This window comes from Gigantopelta aegis, chromosome 11, assembly GCF_016097555.1.
Source record: "Gigantopelta aegis isolate Gae_Host chromosome 11, Gae_host_genome, whole genome shotgun sequence".
NCBI classification, from domain to species: domain Eukaryota; kingdom Metazoa; phylum Mollusca; class Gastropoda; order Neomphalida; family Peltospiridae; genus Gigantopelta; species Gigantopelta aegis.
In genome coordinates, this window is record NC_054709.1 from 31,760,734 (window position 1) to 31,772,279 (window position 11,546).

An 11,546-nucleotide genomic window follows, 5' to 3' on the forward strand; every position below is an offset into this window, starting at 1 on the left:
GGTTTCCTCTTTAAGTCTGTCCCAAACAAAAATGCATGCTTGCGGCTAGGTTGTTGCAAGGTAGTTACAAGGTTGTTACAAGGTAGTACAAGCAATGCAAGCTATTTGCAAGCTAACATTTAGCTCGCGTAAGGTAGTCAGTATTTCTGCAAGCTTGCCGCATGCATGTTTTCATTTGTGAAAGCATGCGCAAGCTTGCTGCATGCATATCTTCAACTGTGCAAGCTTCCCGCAAGCATGTTTTCATTTTTGCTAGCTTGCTGCAAGCATATCTTCAAATGTGCAAGCTTCCCGCAAGCATGTTTTCATTTTGCAAGCTTGCTGCATGCATATCTTCAACTGTGCAAGCTTCCCGCAAGCATGTTTTCATTTTTGCAAGCTTGCTGCATGTATATCTTCAACTGTGAAAGCATGTCTACACTTGTGGAGAATAAGCTAAGTCCAAATAATTTTCATGGTTATTTGTTTTTTAATTCATAACTTCTCATATGATTTATCAAATTCAATGGGAACAGTGGCTAAACAACCAAACATACATGTAACAGATTTAGATAGTATTTACAATAATAATTAAAACAAAATTAATATTAATACATAGGAATGATAATACAATATGGTTAAAACAGAATCATCTTGTAATGATTGGATTTTCAATTGGCCCCAAAAATAATAACATATGCATGGCCATGAGAGGATGACATGGGCCATGTTTGGTTGAAATTAGCCTGGTGGAATTTGAGATGATGTTGAAAATGTCTGAGCCAATCAGAGACCAGGGTGGCCATCTTGGATTTTGAATCAGCCACAAAAATAACAACACTTAGTAAGTCATGAGAGAATCACTTGGACTAAGTTTGATAGAAACCTGCCGGGTGGACCTTGAAAAGAAGCAAAAAAATTTCTCTGTCAATCAGAGGCCAGGGCAGCGATCTTGATTTTAAATCTGCCCAAAAAATAACAAACTTGGTCAGGCCATGAGAGGATCATTAGGAATACATATGGTTTAAATTTGCATGGTGGAACTTGAGTAAAAGTTAAAAATGTCTCAGTTATTCAGAGGCCAGGGCGGCCATCTTGGAATTTTTATTGGCCTTAAAAATAACAACACTTGGTCAGGTCTATAAGAGGATCATTTGGACCAAGTTTGGTTGAATCCTGCTTGGTGGAACAGGAGAAAAAAGAAAACAAGAAGAAACAAACAAATGACTTTACACCACAGTGTGGATCTCCAGATAGTGGAGGAATATAACCTAAAACAAGAAGAAGAAGAAGAATATAGTACCAGGAGCTTTTTTAGCATATTAGTTTAATCAAGACTATCCCACATAAATGGAACATGTCTATCAGACAGGTAAACTAATTTTGTAGCCTAAGTATCTGACAACATGTAGCACCTATTTTTTTGTTTTAACTGTTCATGTTTTTCACTTTAAAACCATTGTTGTTTTTTAAAAGAATTATACAAGATGCAAGATGGCTGCCACTGATGCAAGCTTGTAGGTAGATCTTCGCAAGCTTGCAGGAAGCTCGTCGCAAGCGTGCGGGTAGCTCGTCGCAAGCTTGCGGCAAGGTTGCAACAAGCTTCCCGCAAGCTCGTCGCAAGCTTGCGGCAAGGTTGTAAAAAGGTTCCAAATACTAGCTTAAACTGAATAAGCTTGCAGGAAGCTTGTCGCAAGCATGCAACAAGCTTGCGGCAAGGTTGCAAGAAGCTCGTCGCAAGCTTGCGGCAAGGTTGTAAAAAGGTTCCAAATACTAGCTCGAAACGCGGTAGTTACTACCTTGCCACAAGGTTGTTACCAGCTATTTATTAAGCTTGCAATTTTTGTTTGGGGTATGTCACAATTACTACATGTTTGGCATCGAATACAATTTTCAACTTTAAACATCAGACTGCCATGCTTTTAATGTGCTGAGGTGTCAATAAAATTAACATTCCTTTCCTTTAGTAATTTATTAACTCAGTCATTCATAGCTTGTATTATTCTTATCTGCTCAGAGCACAGGATTGTAAAAGATGGTCGGTGTTTTTGTTGGGTAAATATACTTTGAAGGAGTTTAGTAACCAGTACACACCCAATGAACCCCATTGGTACGTACCGGCCTCAGTGGCGTCGTGGTTAGGCCATCGATCTACAGGCTGGTAGGTACTGGGTTCGGATCCCAGTCGAGGCATGGGATTTTTAATCCAGATACCGACTCCAAACCCTGAGTGAGTGCTCCGCAAGGCTCAATGGGTAGGTGTAAACCACTTGCACCGACCAGTGATCCATAACTGGTTCAACAAAGGCCATGGTTTGTGCTATCCTGCCTGTGGGAAGCGCAAATAAAAGATCCCTTGCTGCTAATCGGAAGAGTAGCCCATATAGTGGCGACAGCGGGTTTCCTCTCAAAATCTGTGTGGTCCTTAACCATATGTCTGACGCCATATAACCGTAAATAAAATGTGTTGAGTGCGTCGTTAAATAAAACATTTTTTTCTTTCTTTCCATTTGTACGTACGGGCTAGGGGCCCATTTCACTAAACTTCATAAGTTTGTGTTTGCTATTAGCAGTTATACCGACCGTGCGTTTACACGTGTTTGGCGTTTATTTCATGTACACAATTACATCAGTACCGAAGCTGGAGTATTTTAAGTACAAAAGCAAGTGTAATATGTGTATTTTAAACTATACTCTTCAAAAAAAGTAGGGGAACCTGAAATATTAATGTTAATATCAACTATTAGACCAAACATACGTTATGACCACAGACGTTCTAGTAAAGAACGTTCAGGTCTGTTTATCAACACACCGAAACACATTCCATAGTTTTGCACATACATCACACAGTTTCCCCGTACACGTGTGTGGGGTGTCATTCTCGATTTTGACAATTTCCAAGAAGGTCTATTAATCACTGTGGAACATTATTTCTGTTAATCTTTTTCATTCTGTTGATCATACAGTTGTTATTATTTTGGTATTAGTAATTTTTATTGTTTGAGTTTGCGATTTACTGATAAAAAAAAATTTCAACTTTCAAATTTCACTTCTGACCCAAATCGTTCTGCAAGATCTTTGGTGGTCATAAAACCTACTGTAATACTGAACTACTGATTGTAATGTTTGCCCAATTAATTCACTATTATCATATAACCATTCCCCACAGCTAATATACCTTACAATTTTGGCAATTGTAAATTCTTATTAGAATTCTCCTACTTTTTTTGAAGAGTATATATTTGTTGTACTATGATAGTAATAAGAATTGTAGTTTAGTCGTAGGTCTACGTTTATGTGCAAAACTTGGCTTACGATGTTTTGTAAAATTGGGCCTGACCATTTACCAACGTCTGATGTACAGGGATGAACGTTGGGTTATGGAGACAAACTCTGTTGTCTATTGTTTAAGGTTAATTCTCTGTTTCAACATCACACATTCACTCTGTTGTAACTTTATTCAAACGTGGGAGCTGGATGTAGCTCAAGCGGTATCGTGTCCACCTGTGAAGCGGTTAGTCATCGGATCGATCCTTCTCAGTAGACCCATTTGCAGTTTGGGCTATTTTCTGTTCCAACCAGTGGTCCAGAACCGTTTCATGAAAGGCTGTGGTATGTGCTGTCCTGTCTGTTGGAAAGTGTATATAAAATACCCCTTGCTGCTTATCGGAAAGAGTATGTGGCGGCAGCGGGTTTCCTCTAAAGAAATATGTCAGAATGACCATATGTTTGACATCCAATAGCTGATGATAAGATAAAAGTCAATGTGCTCTAGAGGCGTCGTTAAATAAAACAAACTTTATTTTTTTTAATTCAAACGTACGTGTTACAGGTTTCGAGATTAACCAAACTTAGTGTCAGTTTTAATGTGTTGAAACTATAGCTAGGGTCTGCGACTTTTTAAGTAAGATGTATTAAGTCTTTGTGTGTTTTCTGTCTGCAGGTATTCAAGGGTTACGCCGATGATCCCAGGAACACCGACAACGCCTGGCTGGAGACGCACGTCTTCAGTTACCATGATGAGGACGGATCCATTCTACAGCACTTCATACTCAGGGTGAGATGTTCTCGTCTTCGTATTCTCGTAGAATCATTACTGGATTACATTATATACTGTAAATCATAAAATCAATGTGATCAAGATATCAATGTGAAAAATATGTCCCGACGCAGGCTGTCCAGCTATCCTACTTTTTTGACTTTCTGCTATTTTTTCTACTTTTTCTTTAAAATACCTAGCTTTTTTCTACTTTTTTGTTTAAAAATGCTGTGGCTTCCCGAGTCCTAGCTCTGTGATCGTGTTCCAAAATTGAAACTGACGTTGATTTGTCATTTTCTTCTGGTTACGTTCAAAACGTTTTGAAATGGTCCTTAATTGTTAGCCTATATTCATAAAAAAATAATATTATGAGTAATAAAGAAATTATTACTCGCGTGTGAATCGTACTCATTTTATGAAACTTGTGTCAGGTTTCATGTATTATCCTTGCTCTTGTTTGGTCAATACAAGAATCCTGACACTCCGTTAATAAAATCAGTACGACACACAGACTCGTAGAATAATCTCTATAAATTTATTACCCCAGCGCTTACTTATGAATAACGGGGAAAATATTTTTCATATTTTCTCGGTGAGAAATATTCTGTATTTGTTCAATGTACAGTAGCTAGTGTTGAATGAATTAACAATTACAAACCATTGACTATGGTGGCCCAGCATATAATAATGGATGTTGGCAAATTAAGGTAAGTAAACCACAGATCACGAGCAAGATTTGAATGTGGAATAAATATATGCAATACAAATATTAATAGTGGCTCATATGTTATAGCTCTAAAGAAGATATTATTTAGGCGACTAACGCCATTATCTTTTAATATTTAAGTCACTCAAATGGGACATTGGTCGCATTTGGGGACCTGGCCACAGGCTGTTTCGAGCCCTGCTAAAGATTAGTCAACATTACTTGGCACACACCCAAAACAACTATCACTTAGTTTGAAGAGTTAATATTTACTGTTGTCTTTTTCATTGTTAAATTTGTAATAAAATGTAGAGGTGGATCTAGGAGGCCCAGGTACCCCCCCCCCCCCCCCCCCCCCCCCCCCCCCCCCCCCCCCCCCCCCCCCCCCCCCCCCCCCCCCCCCCCTTTAAATGTTTGCGACAGTTATAATTTTATTATATATTCATTTTCATTTTTTACGACCCCACTCAAAACATCCCCCAAAGTTCCCTTGGCATTCCACCTCATGTCATTGCCCCCCCCCCCCCAAATGGATTTTCTGGATCCGCCACTGAAATGTATTTTAATGCTATTCATTATAGATGTTTTTAACATAATAAATTATCAGCAAATGTGATTAAAATACAAAGTTATAGCACTACTACAGTGTGTAAAGTGCCTTACATCGTTTCTATATACATGTATACTTACACATCGAAAATAGAAGGCTTTTAGAGAAAAAAACATACATGTAGCTGGGATAATAAATAGAATAACAAACTTGATTTCAGTTATTAAAGCTTATAACAAGTGAACATTATTTCACTCATGACATAAATTTGATAATAACTGGTAACTTGTTTATTAGTTCCCTACCAGTCTAACCGGAGGGGGCTATAGGTTTCATCACGTCCTTCTGTCCGTCTGTCTGCCCATCCATCCGTCCGTCCGTCCCACATATAGTTTTACGAATGTTTTTTTTTTTTCACAGTGCCTTCAGTATTGAGATGAACATTTGTGTATAGCTTTATCACATACTGTTACAGATCATGTTTGAAATTCGTGGCGATTTACCCATTTTTGACAGAGTTGTGGCCCTTGAACTTAGGAGATAAGAAAATTTGTTGGGTCCAGTAGGGGACATGACATTGTATTGCTTGTTACACTCGCTTTTGAATCATACTGGTTTGACGAAACTTGTAAAATATAGTATGACACACGTGCACGTAAGCTTGTATAATAATCTCAATATCTTCTCTCTCAGGCTGGTGATGACACTTTGATGGCCACGTGGCAGACAATGTCGACAACGATGACGATGTACGGTGGACACTCCTACTACCTCAGTCTGGTTGCTAAGAAACTTGACGCCGCCTTCTAGGAACCAGCAGCATCACGTGCATCTGACGTGCAGTGGGTTGCAGGGTCGATCCTCAACGATGGACTGGTTCTCCTTTCCTTGTTTTTTAGGAAAATGTATGCAATGGGTTTCTTCTCGGTCCGTTAATATGGTTAATATATGGACACCTAATAGTCAGTGATAGAACTGTGGTGAGGTGTTGTTAAACAAACATTCCTTTCCTTTCCTAATAGCCACTGATTAAACAATGTGCTGAGGTGTCTGTAAAATAACATTCCTTTCCTTTCTTAAGAGCCACTGATTAAACAATGTGCTGAGGTGTCTGTAAAATAACATCTCTTAAGACTTATTTCCAATACACCTGCCATCCATTGGCAGCGATAGTAATATCCGGCATCCAAAATCACAGGTCGTGCCATCGTCTTGAACTACTACCAGAGTAATCAGGTTCATCGTCATTTACAAGACATTTTCTAAATACTTGTACCATGCAAATCTTAGGTACCACCCCTTCCTATAAGTGAAACCAGCTCTACCGATTCCCTCCATCCCTTTCCTGAATACTGGAGAGACCACTGAAAGTCCAGTCATAATATAGAGTAAACTGTATAACAGTTGAAAGTTTGTAATTATATCACTATGTGACATACATGTTATATTTAACATCTTCAAAACTCCCAGTGCAAAATGGTTTCAGCTTTGAAGAATGTTTCGGGGAAATGCATAAACAGCCATTTACAGCTTTCAACTTGTACTAGAGTTTAGACTATGCATTATACTTGTCTGAGAAATTCCGTCCATTGTTCCATCCAAAACCAGGGCACAATATTTCACGAGAACCGTTGTTCTGTTCGCGTGTCAGTTATGCAAATTTAAAATCACAAGAACCGCTAATCGGTTACGTGGTGAACAATTACATTCTAAAATTAAAAGTACCATATATCGGTAATGAAAGTGAAAATCATTTTATGTTTTTAAATACATTTGATCCACCAATGTAACACAGAACTATAATTCAAGAGCTTTACAATTAGGTAGGCGTAACACATCGGCTACGAGAACTATATTCACGGAACCGAACAATCGGTTACCTAAGTAAAACTCACATGAACTGACTTCCAGTTACCTAAGATTTTGAAATATTGTGCCCTGCAAATCTATTTAATGTATCTAGTAACTCATTAGGACTGAATGTGATGTTACTGAACAGTGTGATATATTTTAATATTTACTCGTCCTTATCACAATGTAGCAAATGTTACATTTTGTACCTTCAACTCTGCCTGTGATACTTCTTTAAACTTAATTTGCTCAAAATATAATTTTACAAAATCACTTTCTGTGTACAATATATTGCATGTATTCCATATTTTTTGGAGAAGTTTATTTATATTGTTGATAAATGTTTATGTTTTTAAATTTTAATACCTGTTCTGCATAATATTGTATGGATTCAATCACCATTTTAATTATTGGTAGTGATGATTATTTATTTTTAAATTGTGTATATAATAATTTGTCTTTCTCTTATAAATTACCAAATATTTGACATCCAGTAGCCATGTCATTAGTAAATCAATGTGCTCTAGTGGTGTAGATAAAAAACACCAAAAAACACCAACTTTTTCTCTTAAGATTAATTTGTGAAGGATGCCTCTTTCGTAGGTTTGTTTTAGTATATTATAAGATATTTTATTTGTTTGTTGTACATACAGTTACCTCCCCTTCATTCTGTTACATTTCTTTTACTTTGAAATTTGTAAAATACTGTCGCTTTACGCACATGCTCACCAACATGCATTGAGCATGCACACACATACATAGACACAAAATTGGATTAATTAGCTTGTACTTACATGTAAGTTTTTTTTTTTTTCTCAACATTTTGTTCCATTTTGACAATAAAGACGCAGACCCAAGTTTCAACCTGTGAAAATGGACACCAAGTTTGGTTGATCTACAAACCTGTAACACATCTGAATAAAGTTACAATAGAGTGAAACAATCTTTGTCATTGAAATGGGGAAATTAACCTCTAAAAGTAGACTAGAGCTTGGCTCAATAACCATTACTTCTCAGAAATGTATATTTTTAGAATTAAAAAACAACAACGTATTATGGGCGATTACAAAAACCAAGATGATTAGGAACACTTTGGATGTAGGAAAGTGGATAATTTATCAAAATGATAAAATAGAGCAACTTCTAATTTAAATTATCAAAAACTAGCTGCTTTAATGGTGAAACCTATGTAGTAGTGTTTAAAGAACTAGGGTCTGTCACTTTAATTGAAGTATATAATTTATCATTTGTACAAACATATTGACAGGATTGTGCCTTCTAGCTGTATTTTATTTTTTTCTCAACTGATGTCAACACTCGGTAATATTTACCCGTTACTTTTGCAAATATTGAAATTTAATGACCGAATTGAGTTGGTTTGTAATAATTAAATGTTCTGTGTCGAGATTGAGATATACATGTACATGTTTACAATATTTATTACTGTGTGCGTGAACTTGATTGATGTGATTTGTGTGTGTTTTACGTGTTGGGTTTAGCGTTGCTAGTCATTATAATTAATATTTGTATGCCACTTTCCGTGAATTACATGTAGACTTGCACACACACTCACACTCACACTCACAAACACACACACACACACACACACACACTCACTCACTCACTCACTCACTCACACATGCACTCACGCATGCACACACACACGCATGCACACACACACACATGTGCACACACACTCACACATGCATACACTCACGCATGCACACACGCAATCACACACACACACACACACACACACACACACACACACACACACTCACACATGCATACACTCACGCATGCACACACATACACATGCACACACACACACGTGCACACAAACACACATTCACGCGCACATGCACACAAACACACATTCACGGGCACATGCACACTCAAGCACGCACACACACCTCTATACATACAAGGAATTTCCTTTGTACAGAGGGTCCATTTTGTTTAGGTTCAATGTCCCAGGACCCTTAATTTTAGTCATTAATAATTTTTTCTAAAGCCAATGTTACTGGTACATTACATTCATGTTACTTGTCGGACATTAAACCTATTTCCCTTCCTATCTATGTCAGCCTAAGTCAAAGTGTTCAAGGTGACTTTTACAGGTCTTAAATTTGCACTTTTAAAGGTGCTTTTTTTAAACACTAATTAAAAGTACAAGTAATTTGTTTTCAAAAGCTTTGCTGGAGAATTATTTTATTGTTTTGAGGATTCAGCAATAGCTGTTCTTTATTTTAGGTTATGTGTGTGTTGTTGGCATTTTTGTTGTGGTTTTTTAAACATTTTACTGCCTGTAAGTTTTTAATTTGAGTAATGGTTACATGATATGCTTCTACCACTTAATGTTTGTTAGTACGTGTGTTGATATTTATATTCCTGTGTATGTGTTATTGAATGAGAAAGTGTTTATTTGTGTGATAGTGCCTTTAAAATTTTTGTTTGTTTTAAACATTGAAAAAGAACTCCTCATATAGAATGCAAAAATGTAAGTATGAATATCACATACATGTGTATCTATATATGCATGAACTTAAGAAATTATTTTTAAAATTTTAAGAGATAAAATTTAGGGATTTCAACCCCTGCAATTAAAAGAACGTCCACGGGAAAAAACAAGCAGTGGCAAAAATTCTAATATAGTCCACGGCAAAACAAAGTGCCGTGGAGAATAAAAATCTGCACAGCAATTTCCATGGCATTGCCAATTGCATTGGGCAATTGCACGGGTTGGGATTCAAATACTAAAACTTCAGTGCAGGCTTAAAGTTGTTTCTGTAAGTCACAGAGTATAAATGCCCCGTAAGATTTTTTTTTCCGTATGATATTAGTACCTTGGCTTACATGTATGTTAACGGTTCATGTGTATATATGTTACTTAATAACGTGTGTTATTGGGTCACATAAATAAATTATTTGCCTCACCCTCTGTACACGTTGCCATAATTTTCTGTCTATTGGCCAAGGGCTATACGTTTCAAACACCTAAAAATACTTCCTGTGGACTATCTAATGGTGCGGGCTATGTAACTGTTTCTGTTTCACAGGGTTTAAAAAAACATTAATTTCAGACATGTATAATAACAAAAACAAATCATTAAAAATATTAAAGTATTGTTGCTCAGTTCATTCAATATTATTATTTATTAGTTCCCTACCAGTCCAACCGGAGGGGTCTGTGGGTTTCATATCTGTCCTTCTGTGTGTCTTTCTGTCTGTCCATCCATCCGTCAGTCCCACATATAGTTTTCCTGATGGGGTGTTTTTTTCACAATGCCTTGGGATATAAAACTGAAATTTTATGTTTAGCTTTATTATGTTTTGTGACAGATTAAGTTTGACTTCATAGCGATTTACTCATTTTTGGCAAAGTCATGGCCCTTGAACTTAGGAAATATGAAGAAAAAAAAAATCCACATTATTTTTTGGCAATTAATGCCTCAAGATATTGAACTAAAATTTTGTGTATAGCTTTATCATGGTTACAAATCAGGTTTGACTTTCATAGCAATATTTGCAATACCTGAATAGATGATGAGATGAAATTGTCTATATGCATATAGCTTTATCATGTAGCTTTATCAAGTACCGTTATACATCACATTTAACTTTCATGGCATTTTACCCATTTTTATACACACGTCTATGATGGGTCGTAATATGGTATGGCGTTGTCGTCTGTCTGTCTGTCCATCCATTCGTCTGTTAACTTTTTCTTGTCCAGACCATATCTTGCATACAGATGCATACAGGACCATCAGACTTCACATGTAGGAACAACATGGGGATGGTGGTGTGTCGTGTACTATTTCTAGGTCATTGTGACCTACCTTTCATGTTCTATTGTATGTAACAGTAAATCCTTGTCCGGACCATATTATGCATACAGGACCATCAAACCTCACATGTAGGAACAACTTTGGTTGGCGGTGTGTCGCGTACTAGTACTAGGTCACTGTGACCTACTTTTCACTGTCTACTGCACATAACAGTAAATCCTTGTCCAGATCATATCTTGCATACAGATGCATACAGGATCATCAAACCTCACATGTAGGAACAACTTGGGATGGTGGTGTGTCACATATGATTATTTGATTACTGTTATACAAATAAATCAAATAATTTGTCTGTATTCACATAATTAGAATTGAATAATACTCATAACATATTCATTAATATGTAAGGTTTTCCATTAACTTCTGATGTGCATATCATGTACCTCACTGGTACTCTCGTTCACAGAGTTATGGCCCTTGAATTTAGGAGATACAAAAAATGTGTTGGGCCCGGTAAGGGACATGTATTGCTTTAGTAGTACTGTCAGAAGGCTTGTTCATTCAATATTATTTTTTATTTCATTGCACAATATTATTTTTATACATACTTTTTTCATGTATGACTTATGA

The 11,546-nt window shown here is 36.8% G+C and overlaps 1 protein-coding gene across 1 annotated transcript in view; it reads left to right on the forward strand.

The window, feature by feature from the left end:
* Positions 1-8,752, forward strand: part of LOC121385624 (transient receptor potential cation channel subfamily M member-like 2) — a 109,427-nt gene extending 100,675 nt beyond the window's left edge. The window contains exons 33-34 of the mRNA XM_041516371.1: positions 3,923-4,036; positions 5,968-8,752. Of these exons, the coding sequence (XP_041372305.1) occupies positions 3,923-4,036; positions 5,968-6,084 (231 nt within the window). The 3' untranslated portion in view covers positions 6,085-8,752. The remainder of the gene's footprint in view (positions 1-3,922; positions 4,037-5,967) is intronic.
* Positions 8,753-11,546: the final 2,794 nt, after the last annotated feature.